Below are 27772 nucleotides of genomic sequence, written 5' to 3'. Positions count from 1 at the left end.
AAGACGAGGTCAGTTTTCAATTGAACCAAGTGTGTAGTAAAAATGCAGTATATAATGTATTTAGTAAATTTCTAGTTAATTTTATTAATACAATTTTGTTTTCGTCAATGTCTAGACATGACTTTTTAATCAAAGGGAGGCTAGATGTTTGTAAAGTTAAGCAAAAAAGAAATGCAATCGCATATAGAGGTTCGATCTGGTTGTTGTGTGTTGATTAGGATTATGTATGACAATATTATTGGTTTCTATATATTTTCAGACATTTAATCAATATGCAGTGACCCCTTGGAGGAGGTGTTAATTAAGGTATAAATTGCCAAATCACTTCGTGTAAGGATTGCAGTATCTGTTCCAATGCATTTCTTTTTGTATATTTAAGTAATAAACTTGTTTACCCGACAGCTCAACACTGCGGTTCAATGCAAAATCTTACCCCACACGAACTGGAACTGGAACTGGAAGAGCTAACGTCAGATTAGTGATAAGGAGATTGGCCCCTTATCAATGTATTTCATATAGGCACCTATGTAAGTGTAATGCATCAATGGAAATCGAAAGACATGCGTCAGAGATTGATTTGTTTGTTTTTTTCGTTCAATTGAAAATATTTATTGTTCGCGTTGCTTTTTGGCATCCCTTTAGGGAACTTTTTTTCTTTTCAGTTGCTAGGTGATTCAATATTTCAAACTGATTTCGCACGAGTGAATGCATTGCATTATCTCTAGTCTAATCTCATTCGGAAACTGATTGAATTCCGATTCAAGAGTACCTATATATGTATGTATGTATATCTTCTTACCAAAAAGCTCCCTAGAAACTGTAAAATTTTCCGCCTAGTTTAATCTGTGAGCACAAATGAGAGAGTGATAAGAGCTGAAGTGAAAGGTTAACTTAATAAGCAAAAATCTATAAAAAATATAATAAAATTATTATAAACAAAATGTTGAACTCGGCATGTGGCATATTTTTAGTTTAAAAATAACTCGCCAATTCAGAAACCTGATGAGAGACAAAGAAAAAGTTTGGCTTTTGCATTTCTCTCAGTGTTTCTGATTGCTTTATCATATAATAATAATAATGGACAAGCCTTTTTCTGTGCATTCAGTTGGCCATAAACATATATATACATATACTATGTCGACATTGGTACTTACATATAATCTTGCCTAACAATCCGATAAGGCAAAGAAATTTGCCGGTCATAGGAACAGCCTCGCCCCCCAAGCAAGGTCCATAGAGCGGGGTATGGGGACATCAATGGGTAATATGTCTTGTTTACTGTTTGGTCTAGAAATGAATTCGATTTATTCAATTAACTGAGTTAGGAGCAACGATTCCGGCTACAGAATATATACATACATATACATAGTAACTAATTTATATATACCTACATAAATATTTTATATATAACAATTTCAAATTGAATTGTGAACAATAGGCAAAAAGTCAGCCGAGGCGGCAACAGCAGCAGCACCAGCAGCAACAATCGTTGGCAGAGACAGCGGCTACATAACCAACGTTGCGCCGGCAGCGACTGAGACCGAGACTGAGACAGAGACCGAGACTGAGGACCGTGCTGGCTGCTGCTCGTGCTTCGTTTATAAGCCGTCAAGCGGTCATACGACGCTGTTCACTTATCATCCGGACATTGAAGAGGCAACACAAGGAGCTACACACACAAAAAAAGAAAAAAAAATCCATCCATCTCTATTCGAAACGTAAACATATCGAGTCAGGAAAAATCTAACAAGATTACAAAAGACATTATTCAGGCAACATTCCAGTTTTTTTTTTTTAAATTGAATTTATCGTCCAACCCGTGAAAGTTAATCGGCGCACACAATTTACATAACCAGAAGAGGCGACATCGACATCATCGGCATCATTTGGCACAAAGATCGGCGACTCTTATATAATTATACAGTCTATACTCCTTAGCGAATCATGACGGGTTACAATTCCAATGGCGATGTGGCCACCAGCAATGCCAATGGCCATCAGAACGGACACAACGGGAGCAGCAACAACAATGGCAACGGGCAACAGACAGCCGATTATACAGCCCAAGAGAATCACACGTAAGTTTTGTTGTTCTTGTTCATTGACTTCCATCTGACTCACGCCAATAACTCGTTAACTGCAATCAACACTTCAACTTTCAATTGAAGCCCTTTAACATTCTTATCACTAAGGCTCTTAACTTGAGGATCTTGAAGTAGTTTTTCAATCCGACAAAAGAAAAAAGACATTATTTACCGCTTTAAATCATATTTGAATCAATCAAGTGTTCAAAATCTGAAACAGAGTTTTGTTTTTGGCTTCATTTCAAAACATTCGCCTATCAAACATTCCTCTGAAAACTTCATACCTTGAAAATCTCTCATAACTATCTAAAGTTTTAGTATAAGAAACTTTTATTAATACCAAAAGGTTAAATATTGTGAAAAAAAAGGACTAAGGATCATTCATAAAGCTTAAAAATTTGTCTACTTAAGTTTCATAAGGAAGTTTCATAAGGTGAAACAATTTTAAAGCTTTTAATAGTTATTAATTGTCCTTAGTCCTCAGTTGATAGCCCTTAATACATATGAACATGATCGATAGTAGATAAAGTTTAAGTTGATGTATCCTTAAAGACAAATATCCTCGATTAGAATATTTAAGAGCTGTTTGTGTGTGTGTATGAGTGCGTGTGTGTTTGGCCTGACTTTCAAGTGCTGCTCTTTTCTGGGTCACTGGCCTATTCTGTCATTAAGGAGGAGGAGTAGAACCTCCAACACCATCACCTGACAATATTCTGAATGCTTTAGCACCTGCTCAACCTGCTCCATCACCCACCCTACTTGCACTTGGTTGTTTTGACCTGCTTTTTCTTGCCTTTTGTTTTGGTCTCTTTTTCTATACCAATCGATGTGGCCTTGCGGCTCCTTCGTCTACTTTCCCCTATGCTTACATGTGATTATTGTTTTTTCCAGTGTATTGTAGTAGCTTTTGCTTTTTTACTTCAACTTGGAGAATGCTTTCAATGCTATTTCTCACATAAATTCTCACACACAAAAAAACCTTTCGACTTGGTGTTCAAAAAAAAAAAAAAAAAAAAAACAAATTTTCTATATTCCAAATTCAAAAATATTCAAAAACAAAATTCTTCTGATTTGCTTTCGCTTACGTTTTTCTTCTAAAACTGCTGCATCTGGCCAATTTGTATATATATATATATTGATATACATCTATAGAATATATAACCATCCCAACAACAACAACAACAAGAAAATGTGCTCTCGCGATTGTTGCTCAGGTCCAGGCGGTTCGGGAAAATCGGGTAATACCTGCACGGATCGTAAAAATGCCAAAGTTATCAATGACGAGAAGATAATACCAACCCCCCAAAGTTTGCTGTAAGTCACAATCCAACAACCCCAAAATCGATCCCGCCCTCATTTGCTTATTAGAAAGTTTTGTAGAAAGTTAGCCTTGCTTTTGTTTTCGCTTAGAGACAACATTAGAAACTTTCGGTTTAGTTTTAAAACGAAATTATTTTAGAGAACAAATTCATTTCTCAAAAATCATCATTTTCATCATGTGTACAATCGATTGCTGTTCGAATCCTCGCGGTAAAGCTGGACAAAAATTGGATCCTTCCAATGCAAACAATAGACCCGTAGTACCCACTCCAAACAGCGAACTGTAAGTGATTATTTAAATACATGTATTGCCCTTGATCTTCACCGCTGATAGAGAAAAAGAAGCGAGATTTGTGTGTGTGTGTGTGTGCTTTTTGTTGTTATTTTGGACAAATATGTGGCCCATCCAGATCTCGCAATGGGAGCTTATCAACAAAATTTGCGTAGCTCATTAAGAAGAAACAAAACGAAGCAAATCTTTAATTTGCATATATTTAGAATAGGAATGTCTGGCTCAATCCGGTTCGTTTGTTCCTTCCCTTTGGATTGATTTGGTTTGCTCATTATGGCCTAGTTAAAGATCTTTCTGATCATTTTCCCTTGGCCTAGGGTTTGTCTATTAGTGATTGATTTTGTTCTTTTTTTTGTTTGGTTTATCTAATCTTCTAACGATATTTAACAATTGGCAATTAACTGATAAGCTCCAAGTGTGTGTGTGTGTGTGTGTGTGACGTAAGAGACCACTTCAAACGTGGCGCTGGTCTCCTCCGTTCCTGTTTCAGTTAGAAACTTGTTTTCTTTCTTTAAAAAAAAACAATCAACTTGCTAAAATCTATTGAAGAACTCGATTAGTTTTCATAGGTCGCGTGTTCTAAACGAAAAACGGGTAGCCAATCGAATTTATTAGCCAAATTGTTTCAATTAGTCAAATTTATGCTCAAATGGATGGGTTAAGGCGCATAAAGAAGAGGAGGAGGAAGAGATGTTACTTCTGTATATACATATTTTACATTTACTTTTATGACGCATTTAATGTCTTGTTTTCGTTTTGTTTTAATATTGATTACTTATCAGTTGACAACTTGACAAAAACAACTGATGATGATGATGATGTTGGGTGATGATGATGAAACTGCACGAGAAGATTTCATTGGTCCCCAGCAGCACGTGTGTAAACTGATGTTTCATCTCTCTATTACATTCATACAAACATGAATACTCTGCTTAATCACAGTCAGCAGATAGATAGATAGATAGATAGATAGGTAGAGTATGTCGTGTGTGTGTTTGTTTGCTTTGTGGTATTTAAAGGGGCTGTGGGGCCAATCCCCTGCCACCAGTTCAGTTCAAGTTTATGCAATTTAACCTCGAACCAGTTTTGAAACCAATAATTACACAAGCCAACATATAAACTGAATTTCTTATGAATTCGCTGCACTTAATCCTTTTGAGAGCTTGCGTGAGTGACTGAATGTCCTTTGCGTGTTGTTAGAAACTCTGTTGACCTTGGCTAGGCATGTTTATTGCTTTATTGCTTTTTAATCCAATAGATCATTACAAAACTTAATCGATTCAAATACAAACAGAAACACCTCGGAAATATATGAAATTTACTGAAAAGATGGCAATTATAATATTGAAAAACTGCAAGGATAATTCGTAGACCCTTTCTTCAGCTCACCAGGATGTCTCTACGTCTAGCCTCTAGAGGTAGTGTAACCTTTCACTCTCTCGCTAACAAAAGGACCTTAAAACTGATCCATTGCATTTTCCTTGTTGTTTTTTTATATTTTATTCAGACCTTTGTTTTGTTGGCCTGTGTCAAACGGCAGGAGGGAGACAAAAAGTACCACATAGTGTAGTTTAATTGTAGCTTAAATTCTTGATAAATGTGCAATTTAGACAAACATCTAACAATAACATTGGTTTCTGTCACCGCGCAATAAAAAAAAAAAAGAATTTTTCCGTTTCGCCGATAAGATGACGATGGTTTCTCACCTGTTTCTGGTCTTCTCGTATCGTAAAACCATTAAAAAAAAAACCAAAAAAAACTTCGTGTGTTGTTTATTTCTTTATTTACTTTTTGTGGGTGAATTGAATTTGTACTTTCTTTTTTGCAGCAATAACATTAATAACCAAGAGAAAATCCAATGCTATCTTTCAGCCGAAGAACTTAGAGCATTGCGCGTAATGAATGAAGACACGTTTGTAGTTCCAAATATTCAAATTTTTGTTGTTCCTCAGTGTAATTTTAGTTAATAGTATGTTTCATTATATGTGTGTGTGTGTGAATCATTATAATTGATTGATCAATTGTTTATAAATTTTAGCAAAAGAAGTACTTAAGTGGGGCGGAGTAGGAGAAGGACGAGAACTCTCGCTCAACTTCTTTATCATCTTGTCGTCAAATACATCTATTTTATTGTGTGTGAATCATCAAAAGTGTTTGATATATTGTGCATAAATTTTTCAGATAAAATTGAGCATTTGTTATTGTTTTTTTCTCTGTCTTTTGCAAGAGAACAAGTGAGAGTAAGAGGAGAAGGACGAGCAGTAGTAGTAGTAGGTACTACTTTCCCTCTCTCTCTCTCTCTCTCTCTCTCTCTCTCTCTCTCTCTCTCTCTATCGACTGTTATTATCATCTTGTCTACAATATGTTCTTCATATGTACTCCATACGTTCTTTCAACTGGAATGATGAATTTCAGCGGAGAGATTTTGTAACGATTTTCGTTCTTGTGTCTATTTTTATTTCTTCTGTGACTAATCCTATTTTTTCTCCCATTTATTTAGGTATCCCTATGAGGTTATTCAGGAAATTGCCGATTTCATTGTGAAGGGCTCGAGTATGCGTCCCAAGATTGGTATCATTTGCGGTTCGGGTCTCGGTTCGTTGGCAGATATGATTCAGGATGCGAAAGTTTTTGAGTATGAGAAAATTCCGAATTTCCCGGTATCAACTGTGGAGGGACACGCTGGTAAATTGGTTGTCGGAAATCTGGAGGGAGCCGTCGTTATGGCCATGCAGGGACGTTTCCATTTCTATGAGGGTTATCCACTGGCCAAATGTTCCATGCCCGTGCGTGTAATGAAATTGTGCGGTGTCGAATATCTATTTGCGACAAATGCCGCTGGTGGCATTAATGCCAAGTACTCGGTGGGCGACATTATGCTAATGCACGATCACGTAAATATGCTTGGATTTGCTGGCAATTCCCCGCTCCAGGGACCGAACGATCCTCGCTTTGGTCCACGTTTCCCCGCTCTGGTTAACTCTTATAACAAGGAACTGATTAACAAAGCACTCGAAATTGGCAAACAGATGGGCATCGAGGCTAATATGCATGTGGGCGTGTATTCTTGTCTGGGTGGACCCACCTATGAGACTATTGCCGAGTTGAGGGCTCTTCGCACGATGGGCGTCGATGCCGTTGGCATGTCCACGGTGCATGAAGTCATTACTGCCCGCCATTGCGACATGAAGGTGTTCGCTTTCAGTCTGATCACCAACAAATGTTCCACCGAATACAGCGATAAGAAGGATGACGAGGCTAGCCATGACGAAGTCATGGCCGTGGCTAAGAACCGGCAGAAGGCATGCTGCGAGCTAGTTTCACGTCTCATTCGTCAAATTCAAACAACCTCATAGGCAATCATTTGGCGGGATTCCGGACAAGGTTACCACCTACCACGAAGCAGCAAGGATTGAACTCTAAATTTAACTCTAGTTGAAACTTTAGTCACTTATTTCGCATTTAAGTCATGGCCGGATCACTTCCCAAAATTTACAGTATAAGCAATAATTTAAGATTTTAAATAAATTATGATAAAAATAGGAATAACTCAAACAATTAGTTTTAAGAGCGCGATTAGAGCAGTCTCGGAAGACTCGGCTCTGGCGCCAACTGACATGGCCCCACTACACCGCTTGTGAAATGAGGCTTGAAATAGGGATCCATCACTAGCTAGGAGAAAGATGACCCTGGCTATCAAACAATGGGAGCTAGACAATGTGCCTTCTCCCGGACATTCGGCCTTAATCGCACGCAACCACTGACGGGATATATTAAAGCACGAGAGAGATTCCTTTTGCACACTTTGTGCGGGTCAACCAAAACGTTTTTTTCTCATCTGCTCCTAAGATTTTGCTACACAATTCGTTATATTTTGCCTAGAATTTATGCTACAAAAAATTTGTTTTACCATTTTTCGGCAGTGGGGAGTAGGCAACAAAAAAAATGTATTTTTATTCAGCAGCAAAAATATACAACAAATATTTCTATTTTTTAGATACCATGAAAATTTATACTTTGTCCCTTCTGAGAATCGCTTGATTCATACATTAATAGGCTAAAGACTTGCCAGTGCCAGTTCATCTGGTTGAAGGACTATTAGCCTAATTTATATGTGAAATACCAGCAACAAAAAAAATGAAATACCAGGCGAACAGAAAACAGCTGTAGGTTGATCTTTGAGAAATTTAAAATTCTAACTTTAAAAGTGGCAAAATTCAGTGCCCAATTATCTTTGAAATACCAGGCGAACAGAAATCAATAGTAGGATGAAAACCAATTATTTTAATTGAAATTTCATTGGTTTGGCTTGAACGAGATTTGCTGATATACCAGGCCAACAGAAGACAGCTGTAGGTTGATCTTTGAGAAATTTAAAATTCTAACTTTAAAAGTGGCAAAATTCAGTGCCCAATTATCTTTGAAATACCAGGCGAACAGAAATCGATAGTAGGATGAAAACCAATTATTTTAATTGAAATTTCATTGGTTTGGCTTGAACGAGATTTGCTGATATACCAGGCCAACAGAAGACAGCTGTAGGTTGATCTTTGAGAAATTTAAAATTCTAATTTTAAAACAGGCGAAATTCAGTGCCCAACTATCTTTGAAATACCAGGCGAACAGAAATCAATAGTAGGATGAAAACCAATTATTTTAATTGAAATTTCATTGGTTTGGCTTGAACGAGATTTGCTGATATACCAGGCCAACAGAAGACAGCTGTAGGTTGATTTTTTACTTGTGTAGGTGAAACGAAAAATGTATTGCGTACTTATATGGGCCCACATATTAAAGTGAAAATAAAGATGTTGAATTTTGTAAAACTGATTTAATAAAAATCAAATACGCAAAAATTTGTTTTTAACATAATAATAATAATAAAAAAAAAAAAAATAGAAACACAGAAATAGACGTAAGAATTAAATGTAAAAAATAATAAAATTAACACTAAATCGATATCCAAAATGTGAATATGTATATATTTTAACGAGAGGTCGTTAATTTTAAATTTTGTTTTTGGTGTTTGCAGAAATTGAACAAATGCAAAATTTCGTTAATTCGTTAAAAATTAATTACATAATGTGTGTAAATTAAAAGTTAAAAAACAAAATCAACTTAGTATTATTTACAGGTAAAATAATAATGATAATGATAATAATAATAATAATAATAATAGTTAACCAACAAACTCTGAACAGATTTTTCGAATGAAGCGAGTTTGGATTAGATTTATTATTGCTTAGTTCTTGCATTGATGCTTATATAAATTGATATATAAATTGTATGTGTGTATATGCGTGTGTTAATATATAGAGAGTTCATAAGGATATGCGCACGTGAGTGTGTGTATGTGATAGTCCTAGTACATATATAGTAGAATACATCGTATGTTTTTTTATAAGTGCCCGCTGCAAAAGCAATCGTTGCATATCAAAAAAAAAAGTAAATATATATGTATATATATATATTGTATATGTGCTTCTAAAATTTAGATGTTTGTTTTTTTTTTTTGTATTGTTTTTTTCAATTCTTTGTTTTTGTGATTGTGTATGTGTGTGTGTGTGTTCAAGTCTATAAGTTGCATTTTTCTCCTAAAAGAGTCCTCGCTCCTTCTTTAGCTTGGTCTGCTTCCAAATCGGTAGCTGCTCGAATTCCGGCCGACTGCAGCCCAAGGCCACTTTAAAGTCTTCGGCATTCAAGTAGACCTCCAGTCGTGTCGGCTCCACACCCTCGGGCAAGGGGCGGGCCTTAAGGACATCCAGGGGATACTCGGTTTGTGTCATTTGTGCCAACATTGTGCTTATCATGATGGGGGTGTCCGTGCGTCCATCCTGTAAAAAAGAGTAGAGGCCACACTATTTATTGCCAAAGGGAGAGGGAAAATGCTTTGACTTACCTCTAAATTGATTTCTCTGACATCTGTGCGCTCTGTCCAGTCGGGGAAGAGGGCACGGAAAGCCAATGGCTCGAGGCCAGCCCACACAACTTGCCCTTTGATGCCATGGAAGGCTTCCTTCTCGTTCTCGCCGTGCTTGGCACGCCAATAGTCAACGGCTGTCTCTAAAGCAGCTCGTCTCTCTGAGATCCAACGATTGACACCAGCTCGATTATCGCTTGTCGACGGACTGCTACGATCCTTTTCCTCTGTATTAACTGAAATTAAATGCAAATTAACATATATAGTTATGTATATGTATTTGTTTTATAGTTTTCTTACGCTTAATATCTTCCTGGGGCCACCAGCCCATCCAAAGCCATAGCTCCGTGCCATCATCTATGAGAAATATGGTCGGCTGTCGGGCATTATATAGCTGGGCCTGGGCAAATGGATATGGACTATGCAGATCCTGGCAGCGCAATCCATCGATCAACTCCTGTGCCTTAAACACACCCTGAGTGCTGCTAAACTGAAAGATTCTCAGTTGATAGTCGAAGTTTTTCGTTGATTGCAGCAGACTGTGATAGTCCAGTCGTTGCTGGTCCAAGCCCAAGGCCAGTTTGCAAGCCTCATCCTCGGAACCCTCCTCCACTTCGGTGAGAGTGGAATTCTCGCAGGCGAAGAGATCCTTTGGCGTTTGCTTGATCAAATCCTGCCCAGCCTCTAGGGTAATGGTTCGTGTGTGCGATGAACTCTTGGAGCCATGCCAGACCAGGACCACACCCTTTTGACCATGGATTAGCAACATGGAGCTGCGCGAACGCAACTGGCAGGCCTGACAATCCACCTCTTTGAGCAGGGTCTCATCCTTGACATTGCCCTGCACCTGATACAATCGCCATTGACTACGCCGCTCCAAACATTTGTCTTTGCGTCCGCGATGTTGCCACAGTTGTTTGAAGAGACGCACAAATGCTGTGCTCTCATCGCCCTGGGCCACACGCAATTGGGCGCCTTTTTCCTTGTCCAATTCAACTGTTAGGAGAGCAGCGGCACCTTTCTCATTAGCACTCGAGTCCTGACCCTGCCAGGTGAAGTAGACACAGCGATCGCGGCCCACAGTGCTGCGATTGGACACTTTGCCGCTTAGTTCACGCACTGTAACCGATATTTGATAGATCCATCGGACTATATAGCTTTCCGTTGAATAGAAATGACCATAATCCTCTCGTGAATTGGCCGCATCAAAATTGAATTCGTGAATTTGCCATTTATCAGTGGACTTGGTTATAATATCGCAATGACGCATCGTATCCGTGTCATAATAGAAGTTGCCACGCCCCAAATTGGCCTGCTCCAGCACCAGATTTGGCTCCTGATAGGGTTCACCCTTGAACAGGGCAGCGCCATTAAGGGCACGCACTATATTGACACCATTTGCCAGATAATCCTTCTCCAGATCTTCCCTCTCTAATTCAGGCCAATCGCTGAATTTCTCCTTAAACAGAATCGTCTCCATATTCTGGGTTATTTTACCCAAAACACACCAATCCGGTCGCTGGGGGCATCTCTTGACATATGCCACACTCTCCCGCTTGCCCACAATGGACGCGTAATTGAGGGGATTCAAATAGCATTGGGCATAATCAGCCGAATCCTGGGCCACGAAATGCTCTTGGGCCAAACGCATGGCCGCACGCTTATCATCCGATGGCGCGTTCTTGCCATTCCACACATACAGCTCACTGCCGAAATCGAATACCAGCACCTTACGCGTATCCAGCATATCCACTTTGGGTATACTTCCCCAGTATTTCTCCATGGGCACGAGTGCATCATCTTGGAACTCGTAGATCTTATTTGTCTCAATCAAACTGCTCTCAAACACGTCATCCTCGTCGGCATGCCCGGAATCGGCTATTTCTGGCGGAGTTGCTTCATCCGTCGATGGGATGCCCAACAATTTCCAGAACTGACGCCACTGTCGTTCGTTCAGATACTTGCCATCGGTAAGTATTACCTCCTGACTGGCTGTGCAACCCAAATCCTTGTTCTCCACAATGGCAGCACAGATCTTCTTGCTGCGCGATATCTCAATGACATTGGCAAAGGAGCCAACATAACGGAACAGTTGCGTTTCGGCCACCAAGATGAAGCAGTCGCCACGATTCATTGACAGATGCGTTGGGCTAACCAGTCGCGTCTGCACGTGGGTACGTCCCTTGACATGGAGCAGCATTACCGGCTTATGGGGAAGCCACATCTGTTGCAAGGGCAACGAGGATGAACGCAAAGCAACCGATTTGAAATCCTCTACAGAGGCCAAGCCGGCTATGGCCTCAGCTGCCAAGTTACTACGTCCATGTCCGACTAAAACGAGAGAGAGAGAGAGAGATTACTGAAAGGCCTTAGAAGAGAAATTTCTCCCACTCACATGACTCCAGTTTAAGACGCCTCAGTTCACGTTCGGCTATCCCGGATTTCTGTTCGGTGTACTCCGAACTAATGTCACTCCGGGCAGCCAAACTCTTGAGTGGATTACGTGCAGCTCGCCGACCCTTTGGCCCCTGTATATTCCGTTTAGTTACGAGCCTAAAAAAAATGTGTTTTTAAATTTTAAATTTATTTTTACATTCTGTTTTTTGTTTGGAACTGAAATTTACCTCTCAGTGGGCTTGATATCATCTAGATCCAGCAATTGCTCCTTATCCTGCTGCTCTTCCACGTGCTTTGGCTTTTTTATCTGCGAGACAAAGAAGTTCTCAAAGGTCTCCTCATCATCGAGACGTGGCACTAGAATTCTGGAGCCCACATTGGTGGGAGCAGCTGCACTCTTGCTATTGGCCAACTCTTTGCTCTGTTTGGCATTCTGTGGCCAAGCTCCGCCACCATCCGAATCTGTAGTGGACCCGCTGCTACTATTGCTATTGGAGCGACTCAGGGCCTGGCTCGACTCCTTCTCCTTCTCCTCTTCGGGATTAACACTCAGACTGCGCTGGGCCGCTGTAGATTTGGTTGTTGTGGTGACCATCATGGAGGGACTTTTGGCCAGACCCAATTGCGGTTGATTGGCACTGCGCACCTCAAGCAGTGGACACTTTTTGGCTGCATCATTGGGTGAACGTTGAAATTGCAATTCCACGGGAGATTGTGATTTCGTCTGAAGTCGTCCAGCGACTGTAAACTTCTTGGCATCGGTTTGTTCTACAATTCAAACAAACACAATCCGAATTTCAAATCCAAACCTAAAGTAATTTTCTGCATAAATCAATCTCTTACCTATGCGCTGTTTCCACTTCTCTGAATTGGACTGCAATTTACCCAAACGATCTGAGACTTTGCCACCCTCAAGGCTGGTTGGTATTAAGGGCGACGGAGGTAATGGTTTGTCCGACAGCGAATGGGCCAAAGATAGCGATTCCTGTTGATTAACAAAATGAATTAAAGATTTGTTAATGATGTGTCCATTTCCCTCTCGTTTTGTTTACGCCCACACACTGATCTAAGACCAAATTTTTGGCATTTAAAAAGAAATTAAACAAGATATACATATAACCAAATTTGGAGAACATCTTTTTCGATCTCGACCTTATCGAGTTGACAAACGATGATTGCCTAACCATAACAAAACTGGGTTGTTCCCAGTCCATTTCGATGACGCATCACCTGTATTTGCGTTTGATTTGCCACCTGTTATTGTTGTTGTTGTTGCTTATCGAAAAACCATTTGTAGAATCTGTTTTTTCGATTTGCGCCTTAATGAATGTTTTTGCTTCCCTAAGTTTTTCATTTTGTTTACCAGTTTCACTTTTTTCATATTGTTCTGTTTGCTTTGGTTGTTCGGTTTGGCAGGGCTAGGTGAAGGGCGGCACACCTCGAATATACGATAGAAACTCGGCTCAATAATACCAAGTATGTCCCATTAATGGGTTTGGACCCCCGAAATCTATCTCTAAACTGGGGGGCTTGCTGCCCGCACAAAGTATACTAAGCAACTGGCAAATTATTGTGCGCACCTCTCGATGAACAACAATTTCAATTGAAGTCAAATGCATTAAGAGAAGAATTCCAAACATAGAGAGAGAGATACAGTCAGAGAGGGAGACAGACAGAGAGAGAGAACAATAAGTAATAGGGAGAAAAAAGATAAGATAAGACCACTTGGAGAGACAACTTCTCTCTGGAGAGGTCTCTCAGTCTTACAAAGCTATTGTTGTTGCTATTCCCATTTGTTTAAACTTTGAAAAGCATTAATGAAGTGTCAATATTAACTTATCATACATACATATGTATATTTCCATTTCAAACAAAACACCAAATAAAACAACAAAACAAAAATAATTGTTATGTCTTATCGTGTTCAACAGACAAGTGTAAAGAAAACTACAACGAAAAGAAAAAAACGCCAATAGAAATTGATAATTTATATCTATATTTCCTTGATTAATAGATTGCTAGAACATAAATTCAATTTGATTATTCCATGATTATTACCTGGAATAGATAGTTAGCTAGATTACATATAGATGGCACAAACTAATATTTACTAAATGGTTCATTTCTCTATACTTTCTTTGCTCATTTCTTAAATGCAGAGATCATAAATCATAAGTTTAAGAACTTTTTAATACTCTACCGAAACAATGTGTCGTCGTTTTTCTATGTTCGATCCATTTAGGCGTCGTTCAATGCCTAAGCTTTTTTACATTTTTACCTGCCAAAACTCCTTGGAAAAACTGATGAACGATTAAATGGGAAGAGTAAAGCATTTGGCCAGGACGAAGCCCTTAAATATTGCCATAGGTGTAGTATGTCGAGTTTTCATAGCGAAATTTGACTTATAATCTAGAAAGAATTCTCAAAAAGAGATTCCAATTGAATCAGCATTTTATACAGAGCACCTAAATGGTTTGAACCTTTAATGTTGCAAAAAGTATTTAAAGAACTCTACGAAATGAAGAGCCAATGTTCGTTCGTGACAAGTCAAATATGTACCTAATCCATCTTTTGTAGAATATATAGGTGTTCATAGGCGGATCTAGGAATGCGAAATGGGAAACTAAAGTAAGCAATCAAGACTTATTTGGGTACTGAAAGGTTTCCATTAAAACTAGTAACTTTTAACTATGTGTGTAATGTCGCCGACGTTGCCCTAGTTATATTCCATGATTAATTTGTTCATTAAGTGAGTTGATTTCAAGTTGGATTTTATTTATTTTAACCGCGCCCCGTTGTTGGATTAACTTCCTCATTGATTATTTGCAGTTTGCCTTAAGCAAATGACATTATCAACTCTCAGACTCTTTTAGACTAGCTGACTGACTGGCAGACTTGTTGTTGTTGCTTACAGTGTTTGTTGTTGTGGACAGTGAAGAGATCTTTCAGTTGGCTTCTGTTGTCAATCATATTTGTTGTATGGCTCTCTTATATCAACAAATAACACTTAATCAACAAAAGCAACAATGGACATAACCTTGGCGCACTCCTCTCAACTTTTGCCCATCCCCTCCTCCCTCCACCGCCCTTAAGCCAATGAAATTCTCTTGAAATTTAATGTATGTGTCATGCGTTTTTATCATAATGAAGGCTCTCACTCTTGCTTCCTCTTCCTCACTTTGCTCCACACACACACACACACCACCTGAACGGCGGCAGCAGCAACACACAACTCTAACCATACGAAATGATGAATCATTCCATACATATACAAACAAACAGAAAAATATTTGATAAAATACCTTAAACAAAAAACAAAACATAAATCCCAACGTTTCGATTACCAAATATTGGGTATAAGATTCAATAGCTATTCGAAAAACAACAAATATGCGGCAACAAAAAGGTAAATGTTGTTGTTGCCATTGTCTTTGTTGTTGCTGTGTGATCAGAGCTTGTACCAAGGAGGGGCATGACGCCAGAGAATATATCAACAAATGAATGCCAATTTATTATAATAGTTTCACGTTATGGTGTTGTGTTTGCTGATTGTTGATTATTACCTTTGCCGTTGGCTCTCACTCATTCTTTCTCCCTTTTCCTCTCCCTCTCCCTCTCTCTCTAGTGGAGCAAAACACTTGTTCTCTGGTAACTGTTTACATTACTTAGATGTAAAAGCGTTTTCAAATTACTTGAAGCTTGCACCTAATTAGAATTCCATCAAATGCCTTATTCCTACTATCGCATTGTTGCCCAACCTACACCCACATCACGTATACGCAACTATTTTGAGGACCTAAACGAATCATTTGACATTACAAGTAACTTTAAACGATCGATCGTACATGAATGTTTAAAGGGTATAATCGGAGAAATGTTTTGTTTTTATTATTAATATTTAAATTTCTATTCCATTTAAATTTGGAATATGACAACTTATTTTGAATGTGCTTTTACTTATTGAATTTGAAATAAATGTTTGCCAAGTAGCTCATAATTAGCCATCCTTTGACCATCATTGTTAATGAATTGCTTATAAATAATAAACTGTTTTAAACATTCACTAAGCTTTTGACAAAGTTAACTTAATTACCCAATAATCTCTTGGTTATTATTTGATTCTACTTTTAGTCCTAGTGTTAAACTTTTTCTGACTTAATCTGGGTCAATTTGTTGTCACTCTTGAGCTTTTAAGTCCTAATTTAAGATAAACTTTTAAGTTATAAACTGTTCTGTCTGTTATCCCCTTAATTTACTAGTAATTCCCAATCGGTTTTAGCATTTAAGTAAAAACTGATGGTCATAAAATAAAAATAAATTACTTTTTTGCATGTTCGTAGAGAACAGTTCAATTGAGTGCCCTTCACTCTGCAAGTATTTGATTTCTACGTTTCATCTTTTTTATTCCATTTTAAATTGGATATAAACAAAAACATACATATGTACATATATTGCATATGCCAAATAGGAAGAGTTGTTTGTCTGCTAATGATATAATATAAATTTCCATACGATTTTTGCTGGACTTTGGTTTTGTTTTTTTTTTTGGCCAATTTAGCCAAAACTATTGTTATTTTGTTTTTGGTCTAGTCAAGTTCAAGTGTATAATAGTGGATATTGTGTGGGCATTTGGCCAATAGCGTAAAATCTACATAGCAAAAAAGGGGGGAATCTAAATCAGTGAATGGAAGTTTTCCATTTAGTTGGTAATTCTTTGTTGATGAATTAATCCATTGAAATTTCTCATATCAAATGGAGAAGAGAAGAAACGCGAGGCATATGTACATTTCTGTGTATATTTAATTGATAAGTAGCAACGGCAACGGTCACAGAAAGTTCATTCACATTGCTAACAGAGCTAAGTTCATTGAAGATACAAATACAAAGTAGATATATGTCTTTACATATGGCCTTAGAGTTGTTGATTTAAAATGGTTGAAAAGGTTTCTCACTCAAAACGAACAAAGTCCACACAGCAAGTAGATTAAAATAAGTTAAAGACTTTCTTTAAATGTCTAAATTATTTCTGAATCACATCAAGTCATTTCATTTTTCTTGCTAAAAATTTGTATTTTGACCACAAATCAATCAAAGAATTAGATTCACTTTACACACAGAAGAATTGCTTGTGGCAACATTTCTGACTAAAATCCATTATTAATGAACAAATCTCATGAGAGTTGGATTCGCGCATCAATTTATTTGACAAATTGTTTTGGCTTTTGCGAAAAGACACGCTTCGATGACGATGATGATGATGAAGACGATTACCCTATACAAAATATATACAGGGTGCAGAAACAAGAGTTAAAATGGCCATTGAGATATTTCTAAATATTTCAAAATATTCATGCTTTTGATCCTCTATTGCCTCCAGTTGGAACATCCTCTATCTATTAGTTTAGTTTTAAAACACCTTGAAAACCTATGAATTTTGCGCAGAATTAGAAAAAAAGAAACCCCAAAACAAATATCGAAAACAAGCAAAAGGCAAAAGCAATTTTCTAAAAATTTTGCCTCAATTTTCGGCTCAGCTGTTTAAACATTTATTAGAACACAAATTTTGTAGATAATAAATGACTATTTATTAATGAATACGTCTCGTTGTTAACGTTTTTATTTGTATTGTGTTTCTATTTATAGATAAGCCTATATATATATATATATATAGGTATATATAGGCATATAGGATTATAGGGATAAATAATACTAAATACAAATTCTTGATAAATTACAATTTACAATTCTTGAAACATTGAGACATCATTTTCTATCCTTTCACAGTTTTTAACGTTAAAAAATATTAAAAGACAGAACAGAACAGGAAAGTAAGTACAATTTAGGATTAAAATTTTCACGAATTTTCTCAGTGTTTTCCCTTGTTCGATTTCAATTTGTTTAAGCTTTCATCAATTAAACAAACCAAATGCATAATAGAGCAAAGAATTGGTAAGCAACAACGGCGTTGACTAAATTCTACACATTTAATGTTTATGTATATAATTATGTATATTGTATGCATGTAAAATGTATATAATGTATATGAGAGTATATGTTTATCGCATGTATGTATGTATGTAGATGTAGAATGAAATTGTGACCATACGAATATTTGTGAGTCATTCGAAAACAAAAGCAACCAGTGTAATGGGGCAGGGGGTGACCCATTCATCTGATGATGGCACACTCGCACACACACACACACAGACAGACGCTGATCGACAAAGACAAAAAAAAAAAACAATCATCTAGTTATCTCTAAAAATTCCTGGCCAATTCATCTCGCATCATTCACATAGGTCTCCTCATCCAAGTGGTGACACGTGCTTGACGAATTCGAGGAGGCCAGCTCCTCGTTTAGCAAATCTGTGATGGAGTAGGCCGACAAGGGACGAGAGAAACGACGCTCGGAGAGTATGTCATCGATGCAGGTGACTGGCGATAGACTATCTGATTCCTCAGCACTGCGTGCAATGGCCTGAAAGATATTCTCCATGCTGAGATCGAGGCAAAAGTCAGTCGGCTGACGCAACATCACAGGCGATGCCGGTGGCTCTGGTGAACTGGAGGACAAGGGCGAGGCTGTTGAGGGTGTGGCTGAGGTGCCACGCCGAGAACCATGCCTCAATACTGGTACGGCCATTGGCTCCCAATCGCTGTGCGTCGCCACGATCGCAGAGGACGATGTCTTGACACTCTCGGCGGCTGGATGCTGTTGCGTCTGCGGCTGATGGTGATGATTTTGCAGTTCCTCCTCCAGCTGGAGCATGGCCTGTTCTATGTGACGCAGATGTGAGGCAATGCTGGATTTGCGTGAGGCACATGGTGTGGACTCATTCGATTCCTCGCTGGCCCCAAACATACGTATCTCGGGCAGAGTTAGGGAGAGACACGCGTTGTCGGCTTGCCGCTGCTGCTGGTGTTCCCTGTCTCAAACATGCGCGCAATTTTCGTCACATTGCTTCGTTTCACGGGCACTGGCAATGGCGGCAACTCCTCCTTTGGATGCCCCACTGAGGACTGAGGCTGCTGTTGTTGTTGACGCTTCGGATAGACCCTTGTCACCGGTTTCCGCGCCTTTTGTTTAACCTGCTTGGCGGCAGCAGATGACTCCTGGGCCAGCACATGACAGCAAAGTTCTGGCCCATAGCAACGATGAAATTTATTGCGATTCGCCTCATAATCTGCATTGGCAAAATGCTTCATACGCACTACGGATTTGGGCAAAAGTGTGAGGAAGACATAGGTGATCAGTAAGTAGGGCAACCAGGCGGCCCATTCCCAGGCCATGTTCACATAGACCATATAGTCCGACGACAACATGGCGAATCCTCCTTAGCGGCTGCTCTCAGTAATTTCTTGTTTTCTTATCAGAAAATTGATTTGTGTTTTAAATTTTTTTTTATTGACTTTATCCGGGTCAAAAATTGAAATCGTTATCGTTTGGCTAACTTTTCTCTTTCTTCGCTGCAAATGTTCTTTATTTTTTTGTTTTCTTGTTGATGACATCACATTGCACACATTCTAAACAGGATACAAAATTATGATATTTAAATACATATTGATAATACGATTTTCTGAACGTTTTGAAGTTTTTGAAAAATATTGCAAAATATTTATCAAAGGATTTCATATATTTTGCATTATCTTTCTACCCTCACACACACCCACACACACACATACACAGAGGGACACACACCTTTATTTTTGTGCTGTCCGCTTTGGTTTGCACTTTGCTTTGGAATGATGATGATTTCTTTATAATTTATAGATTTTTCATTTGGTCCTCGAGTATTATTTTTATCTTTTTTGATTTGGGTTTCAGGTATCATCCGTTTTACAATATTCTCTCTCTCTCTCTCTCTCTCTTGTTTTACCGGCTATAATTTTATATTTCGTAAATTTTATGGCTTTATATTATTTCGTTCTTTTTTAAATGTTGTTGTTGCTGTTTTTGACGCATTTTATATTCCGTGGCGTCGTTCGTTCGTTTCGCGGTCGTTCTCTCTGGCTTCTCGTCTTAAACTTAACTGGCGTTGTTGGGTCTCCTCCAACTAACGACGCCGACGACTCTGACGATGGAGACGAAATAGTGGCGAGGTCGCTCACTATTCAAAGCTGCGCGCGTCGTTTTTTTTCTCTCACTCTCTGTATCTTGCTGAATTGGGGGGGCTGTTCTCTTTCTCTCTTTTTCGCTTTCTCGCTCTTGATCTGTGCTTTATGGGGAGCTTCTTCTTTGGACGTTTGCCGGCTATTGCTCTGCTGCACTCGCGCAGAATTCTTGTTCTTGGGTCAAGTTGTTGTTGTTGCTGTTGGTCGTCGTTGCAATACGGGCAAAAAAAAAAAAAACAAAAAACAAACGAAAAGAGCAAGGGAAGATTCCTCTCTAACTAATGATGAAAGAACTTCTTTCAGTCGCCATTACTTGAACTGTATTCTTCGTTTTTAATTTCTATATATCACAAATTACAGTGGGGCCCACTTGCTAAAAAGAAAGACTGCAATGCCCCAAGATAATGTCAGCTGAGTTTATATTAAATATATCAACCAAGGATACCTTTAAAAGTGAGCAATAGTCTCATTATCTATAGATAGAATAAATTTATATCGCGTTATTAGATATAAGTATTCAATTATATAGATATGGGCTTGATCGGCTATCCAAAGTTAAATGATAGATAAGACCTAAATTTGCAATACATTTACAAACAGATATGAAAGGACAAAAAAAAACTAGTCCAAAATGTTGCAATTTGTAATTTTAATAACTTTTCATTTAAAATATTTTGATTTTCGATTTAAAACTAATAATGAACCCTACTCTAGAGACATATTACAATTATGGGGGGAGCTTTGGTTGGGAAAAAGGAATTTTCGATCTTTTTTTTTTTCTTTAGCTTAAATTTTAAATTATTCTTTAGAATATTGTCCTAAAAGGGTTATTCCAAATTCGAAATACTTTCAGAGATATTTTTTTCTGATTTTAATGAAACGAAATGCAATCGAATCAAAAGCCGCCTACCTTTGAAGGTCGCAGACTTTTTGAACAGCCTTGTACCAACCATTTTTTGTTCTTCATTAAAAATAGAAGCAAAATTTCAATAAGAAGCGTCAAAAAAATACGCTCTCAACCAAGAAGTAATAGTTAAACCACCTTTCCAAGCTATGACTAACTTAGTTTACCAATTATTGATGGGATTAAAAGTCCAGCTCATTACCAATGAAAGGGAGTCTTAGTTAGCCATAAATTGTTGGCTAAGCCATCTATTAAAGAAGTAAAACTATTCTCCCTGATTTAAAGAGAAATTAAGATCTAATTTTATCCATTTACTTTAACAAATTCTTCATTATTAGTTACACTTATTTAACAAATTAATCCAGCCTCCTAAATTTAGTCTCTCTCTCTCTCTCTCTCTCTCTCTCGTAGTTAATCTTTAAATATTTGCATATTTCTTAAAACAGAAATTCACAACAGAATTTGTTGTCTTTTTCATATTTGCCAACTTTATCAGACTTTCTTGTTTTACTTATTGTTGTTGTTCTTATTGCTCCACTCACCGACTGCGACATAGGCAAACAAAAACTCACAGACTATCTCACTCTCTTGTATGTCGAAAATGTAGAGCAACAGCAACAACAACAATAATAATAACATTATTAACAAATGCCTCTTTGTGATTTATACTTATATGACATTTGCCTTTCGTTAATTTGTTGATATTATTTGATTTTCCGAGCTGTCGCAGCGCAAAAATTTGTGTCATCTTTTCCATCTAATATATATGTGTTTTCCTATGTATAGTTTTTTTTTCTTGGCGATATCGCGTACCTCTATATATTGGGTACATACATTGAGTATGCAGTCAAAACAGATGGCATTTTATTTTTAAATAAAATGAATGAGTGTGTGTGTCTTGGTTTTGGTTCTGGTTCTCAATTCGTACGATTTGTAATGACCAAATGGTTTTTTATTTACTCATCATCATTATCATCATCAGCCTCATCTTGAGAAGGTGCAAATGCATTAGACCGTGTGTGTGTGTGTGTGTGTGTGTGTGCAAGAGTCGAGTGTCCAGCCTTGAGACACTTTTTAAGTTAAATTTATATATTCCTTGAACATTTTTATTTTTCACATTGTGTGCAAAATGACAGAAAATCGTATATGTATATTTATAGTTTATTATGTTAATATGCTTCCTGCTAAATGCATTTGACAGTTTATGCAACAATTTTTTTTTGCTGTTTTCATTTCAGGAAATCACTTCACATTACTTTTTATGCAATACGAGCGAAAGATTCAGACTGAGACTTGCACAGAGACGGAGACGGAGACTGAGACACGAGCCTCCTGCTCTCTCTATTTTTAGTTTCAGTTTGCCGCTTATCAATTTTAATGTCAATTGAAACCGGCAGCAAATAATAATAATACTGCATAGTAATAACAATAACAACAACAGCAGCGAATCACATGAAAAAGGAAACAAAAAAAAAAAAAAAAATAAAATAAACGAAAAACCAAATCGAACGAAAGGCGTAAAAAATTGCCAACTAGTCGCATTGAAGTCGCGACTTGAACTGCAAGCAAATATCATAAATTTCAATTGGAAGAGGGAAACCTCAGTGGGAATTCGAGCCACAGCCGATTCAGAGAGAGAAAAAGAGAATGTGAGAGGGTCCAAGCCGGCTTTTCAGAGAGGACACATCGCACAACGAGTGGGAGACGGAGAGAAAGAGATAGAGAGAGAGAGAAACATAATGATAATAATCATCATGACAATGATGTTGATGGTAAGACAGAGTCCCTCTTCTCATTAGGCGTATAAAACAAGATCAACGTAGGGAGAGAGAAAGGCGAATAACCAGAAAGGAAGAGGCCATCCTCCACCCTTTAAACTAAATAGGGTATATGCGAAGTCATCCCAAAGAGGATCGAGATCCTCTGATCCAATGAATTTGCATCACAATAACTATCCATTTGTAAGCTTTAGTTCCAAGAGATAAATAAATATTCTACGATTTGAACTTATTGCAACTAAAGCGAGAGCAAAGATCTAACGATCTTGTTAGAGAGTATAAGTTTAGTCGTTGCTCTAATTAATGTTAAAAGGAATTGAATTTTCGGGAATGCAAATATCAAAAGTATTTGGGGGCAAGGCCCATTATCATTTCAAGAAGATGATTCAGATCGTCATCATCATCAATCTCAATGGCTAACACATTCTTCACGCAAGTGATGCAATTGTCTAAAAATTCAATAAGTTTCAAAAAGAAGGAAAAGAAAGAACAAAAAATAAAGCACATTTCCTTCTATATAGACAGATAGTTCACCTTATCTATCACAGGGACGAGGCGGGTGAAAGGAGGGGTACAGGGATTGCTGTGGTAAAAGCAAAGAGAAATAATGAATCACAACACAGAAGCAATAAAAATAATCAGCAATAAGTAGAAGCAACAGCAGCCGCTGTTGGCATTTTTGCAGCTTGTAGATACAAGCGGCCAGATACAGACACAGATACAGATACATGAATAGTTGTTGTTGTTGTTGTTGCTGTTATTTTTGTCGTTAAGGAAGACAAAGACTGTCAGACAGAACGAGCCAAGTAAAGATATGGTTACCCCCAGCGGGGCAGTTAGAAGTTGAGCTCAAGCTATATAGCTTTATATAGCTTTTGTGTGCTACTGTGTTGTCATTGCTAGATCTTGACTTGACAGGGCATGGACTAATGAACAAGTCGTCTCTCTCTCTACCAAAAACAACAACAACAACAGCAACTGTAATAATAATGAAGTACGATCCCACTAAAAAAAAAAAAAAATGAAATAGAGAGAAAGAGAACCAAACTGAGCCGTGGAGAGGAGGCGTAGTATATCAAATTTACAAAACAATTTACAACAGCACGAGCACGAGCAATGGAAAAACAAAAAAAAAAAACAACAAACTAACTAAGAAGAAGATGAGCACGTTCAAGATCAAGTCAGAGATCAAATGCAGGCAGGCAACAGCAACAACAGCAACTTCTACTTAGAAGCAGAACACAACAGAACAGAACAGCCCAATAGCCCAGCAGACCAGCACAGACCAAACACAGGCTCCAAGTACCCAGTGTCAGTCTCAGCCCTAGACTAAGTTGTTGCTTATGCTGCAGGCAAGTTTAGAAAAATTATGGCAAAATGAAAGAAGTTTCGCGACCAAGGCGAAACCAAGCAAGGAAGAAAAAGATGCTGTGGCAAGCAGCCAAGACAACGACGACTTTGCCTGGTCTCCTCTCTGTATCTATATTTAACCATAACAACCAGAAACAACAACAGCAACAACAACAACAACAAGATGCAGAAAGAACTACCATGACCGGCTGCATCATCTGTTCTAGCCCTTCTCAACTGTTCTCCTCTAACATCATCGAGTCCTTCTTCCTTGCCTCATCCTCTATGATTCTCTCTCTCTCTTAGTAATGCATTATTATGCGCATTTTCATTTGCCTCAACGATCGTGGCTTGATAAATTATACTAAATTATAACTATGAACAAAATAAAGGAAACTCTTTTCTCTTGTCAAAAGTGATTAAACAAACATTCCCTCTTAAAAAGAGATATGGGGAAAAAAAACGGGCATAGAACTTACAATTTTATGTATAAATTTACGCGTAATTATTAATAAAACGTTCCATAATTGTGCACCAAGTGTCATCTTGGCGGCAAAATGAGGGTACAAAGCCAAATGCATTAACAGTGGTTCAAGTTGCCGTCATTTAGTGATGAAATACCAAAAAATGATTGAAAAACTTCATCTCATTTAGAAGAGAATATCTAGTTTGAAATTTAAATGGAATTTCTTTAATTTCACATCTTGTTTTTTTTTTTTTGTGGAAGGTTTTTTTTTTCAAAATTTAAAACAATTGTCTTTAATTTTGTGAGTATTTGACCAATATAGCTATTTATGTAGAGCTTTGCAGCCACTTTCTATTGATCTTAATACCACTGTGTGTTGGAGCTTAGGCGTTGAATACTTGAGCACTTGTGGCCTCCCCAAATAATAAAAACGAAAGAAACTCCAAGAAGCGTGTAATTCGCTGCCAACAATAACAAAAGCGACAACACTTCAAAACTCATTTGCCATGCCAGGCCAGACCGGGGCCAGTCAGTGAGTTGGTTTTGGTGTGTGGGTCAGAAGATCGCTTTGACATGATTTCTTCACAAAATTTCTCCCACCACCACCACCAGAGTCAGCCAGCAATCCATTCATCCATCCATCAGGCAACGATCAGTGCCACCAACACAGCTATAAGATGCTGTGTGTCTTGTGTGTTGTGTTGGCATACATAGAGAAAAGTGTAAGGAGGCGGAGTCCATGTAATTAAATGTGATTACTTGTACAATTTAGCCAAGGGAAAAGACCTTGCTTGCCGCTCTCTGTCTACCCGCATAATTATGTAGCGCAGAAGTAATCGTTTATTTAGCCTGACATGAAAGGAGAAAGGGGTGGTGGAAATAAGTTCACTAAACTCAATTGCCACAAGTGCTCAACAATTTTTGGTTTAGTGTCAAATTCGGCTAATTGGCCAAGTCCACTAACGGAAATCAATGGCATTTTCGCACAAAAAGTGAAAATGTTGACATGCCCAAAAAAAAAAAAAAGTGTTTAAAGCGAAAATAAAAATCGAAAAAAATCAAAAATATATGTTCATGGTCACAAATCTGCCTAAGCACTTGCACTTTTTGTTTTCATCTACTGAATTTTAGTTGCCTACTTTGCGGCACAAATGTAAATATATTTCAAACGGCTCCCAGAAATATGCAATGGTTTGCTTAAGTTGTTAATAGTAAATCGCTTTTAGGCAGAGAGGCCAAAATAGAATTTAACGCACAACAGAAATTAAAAATTGTACATCTTAATTATTGACTTCTTCAATTGAAAAACTAAAAATTTCACATCTGAAATTTGAGAAATTTTAGTTCAAGATAGATTATATCTAGGAGTTTTTCAGTTATTAGATTTAGTGAACTAAGATAAATATTTGTTTAATATTCCAAAGTTAATCTATATGTGTCTTTTGTGACTTAAGAAGAGGGGGGGAAATGAAGGACAAATACTTTCAATATTATGCGATAACATAAATTTATTGAATATTCTGCGCATATGCAGACTAAAAATTGCCTAAAAATAAATTTTAAAAAAAAGACACGAAAAGTTATAAATGTGTTGCAATTAATTTCAATCTATTGCATACATTAAGGTGCAAATTTAGCCATTTCTTAGTCCTAAACTTCAATTTAGTTCAATTTAGATTCCAATTCCAATTCTAATGATATCAATTAGGTGTTTTCCCAATCGTCTCCATTTTTGGTTTGAAATATTTTTTCATCTTGATTGTCGATATCTTTTCTCTTATGTCATTGCAAGGTGGCTGGCTGGCAGGCAGTACATACAGGTAGGCAATTTTAACGCTTTGCAAAACAACATTGCAAATAACAAAACGTTTAACAATAAGGAAATTATTTTCACGCAATCGAGTACCTGAGATCCGTTGCGGTTGCTAAACAACATCATCATCATCATCATCATCCACATGAATGGCACGCATGATATGATGCTTTAAAACTTAGCCCAGTCTTTGACTGGGGGTAAAAATAGATAAATTTACTTGACTCTCTACTTACATTTACAAAGTTTTCGCGACGTATATCATCGACTTCATCGCGCTTTGATATGCGTTTCTTCCAATCATCCTCGCCGCTCTTTTGAAGAGCCGCCAAACGATCCGCAATGGAGCCCGTCTTGGCTATGGATATTGTGCGCTGATCGGGGCCCATGACCTAAGGGGAACACCGCACAATGGGATGAGTCACAACAATTGACAGTGGGTCAAGAACATGATGGGTCTTATTCACCTGAGTCGATGAGCGACGCACGCCTTGAAGAAAATCGGGCAAAGCGGTTGCCTTACTGGAAGTGTCTGCCGCTGATCCGCTGGCACCTGATTCAGATTCTTTATCGAGCTCTTCTTGCTTATCAGTAGTGTGTTCAGTTGATGTTGATGTTGTTGTTGATTCCTCCTTTGGATTCACTTCATTGTCTTTATCCACATGACGTAACTTGACAAAGCTGCCGCTACCGATGCTGCTGGTGCCAAGTGGGGGCAATTGTGGGCCAATGCCAATGGATATTCCACCAGGTGGGATTGGTGGTGGGGAGCTGCCGCTGCTGCTGATATGCCCGAGTGACTTTTACTTTTTGCAATGTTCAGTAGATTGCTGTAACAGATGAAAATAAAGAAAAACAAAATAAAAATAACAATCGGATAAGACCAGTTAAAGTGTGTGTGCATAAAGTGTGGCAATTAAAGTGCAGAAAAGTCAGAGGATAGCTCACACAGATTGAGACCAGATACACAAATGCAATGCAGTGCTAAAACGTGCGTTTTTCCCTCAATGGACTTCCTCCTTGCTTCACCTTCTCTATGCCTTTTCTGGTGGCCCATTAATAGAAAATTCGTGACATGGCATTTTCTGAGCCACTAATGAGGGAGAGGAGAGAAAGAGACCGGACCGAACCGGACCGGAGACTAAAGTTGAACTGCCTTATTGAGTTTTCCCTCTTCTAGAATGAATGCACATGGCCAACATACACACAACCACACATATACACACACACACACACACACACAGGCGGACAGACAGGAAGACCCATTGACGATCGGATCGACGTTTGCTGCCTTTTTTGTTGGGATTTTTCCACACCAACAAAAAAAAAAAAACTT

At 38.0% G+C, this 27772-nt stretch overlaps 3 protein-coding genes across 9 annotated transcripts in view; 1 reads left to right on the top strand and 2 right to left on the bottom strand.

Moving 5' to 3' along the window:
- The first annotated feature begins 1617 nt into the window (after positions 1-1617).
- Positions 1618-7245, top strand: LOC137574286 (purine nucleoside phosphorylase). 5 transcript variants are annotated; one of them, XM_068286530.1, is made up of 3 exons: positions 1618-2078; positions 5525-5608; positions 6197-7245. In XM_068286530.1, exons 1-3 carry the CDS (start codon positions 1945-1947, stop codon positions 7050-7052), a joined length of 1074 nt encoding a protein of 357 aa, XP_068142631.1. In that variant the 5' UTR covers positions 1618-1944; the 3' UTR covers positions 7053-7245. The 5 variants fall into 5 exon arrangements, with proteins under 5 accessions (XP_068142631.1, XP_068142633.1, XP_068142634.1 ...); XM_068286535.1 differs by lacking the exon at positions 1618-2078 and adding an exon at positions 3271-3398; XM_068286532.1 differs by lacking the exon at positions 5525-5608 and having other exon boundaries at positions 1619-2078.
- Positions 7246-8657: 1412 nt separating this feature from the next.
- The window catches only part of Svil (Supervillin), a 162216-nt gene continuing 143101 nt past the window's right edge, over positions 8658-27772 (bottom strand). The window contains exons 11-19 of one of the 3 annotated variants that reach the window (XM_068286528.1): positions 27219-27266; positions 26904-27177; positions 26673-26828; positions 12857-12998; positions 12241-12781; positions 12012-12169; positions 9917-11947; positions 9596-9852; positions 8658-9530 (exon numbers count right to left, since the gene is read on the bottom strand). In XM_068286528.1, coding sequence (XP_068142629.1) covers positions 9291-9530; positions 9596-9852; positions 9917-11947; positions 12012-12169; positions 12241-12781; positions 12857-12998; positions 26673-26828; positions 26904-27177; positions 27219-27266 — 3847 coding nt within the window. In that variant the 3' untranslated portion in view covers positions 8658-9290. Of the gene's footprint in view, positions 9531-9595; positions 9853-9916; positions 11948-12011; positions 12170-12240; positions 12782-12856; positions 12999-13376; positions 13565-26672; positions 26829-26903; positions 27267-27772 lie in introns of those variants that run through there. The other 2 variants (XM_068286526.1, XM_068286523.1) reach the window with 2 other exon arrangements.
- On the bottom strand, positions 17575-22435 carry LOC137574143 (uncharacterized). The gene is given in 3 exon segments (XM_068286281.1): positions 17575-18895; positions 18898-19537; positions 22286-22435. Coding segments are annotated over 2 exon segments (1044 nt in total). The 5' UTR covers positions 19337-19537; positions 22286-22435; the 3' UTR covers positions 17575-18290.

The sequence above is a fragment of the Drosophila tropicalis genome, unplaced genomic scaffold (assembly GCF_018151085.1).
Source record: "Drosophila tropicalis isolate 14030-0801.00 unplaced genomic scaffold, ASM1815108v1 contig_443, whole genome shotgun sequence".
Lineage (NCBI taxonomy): Eukaryota > Metazoa > Arthropoda > Insecta > Diptera > Drosophilidae > Drosophila > Drosophila tropicalis.
Note: the sequence above shows the minus strand (reverse complement) of the source record. Positions and strands in the feature narration are given on the sequence as shown.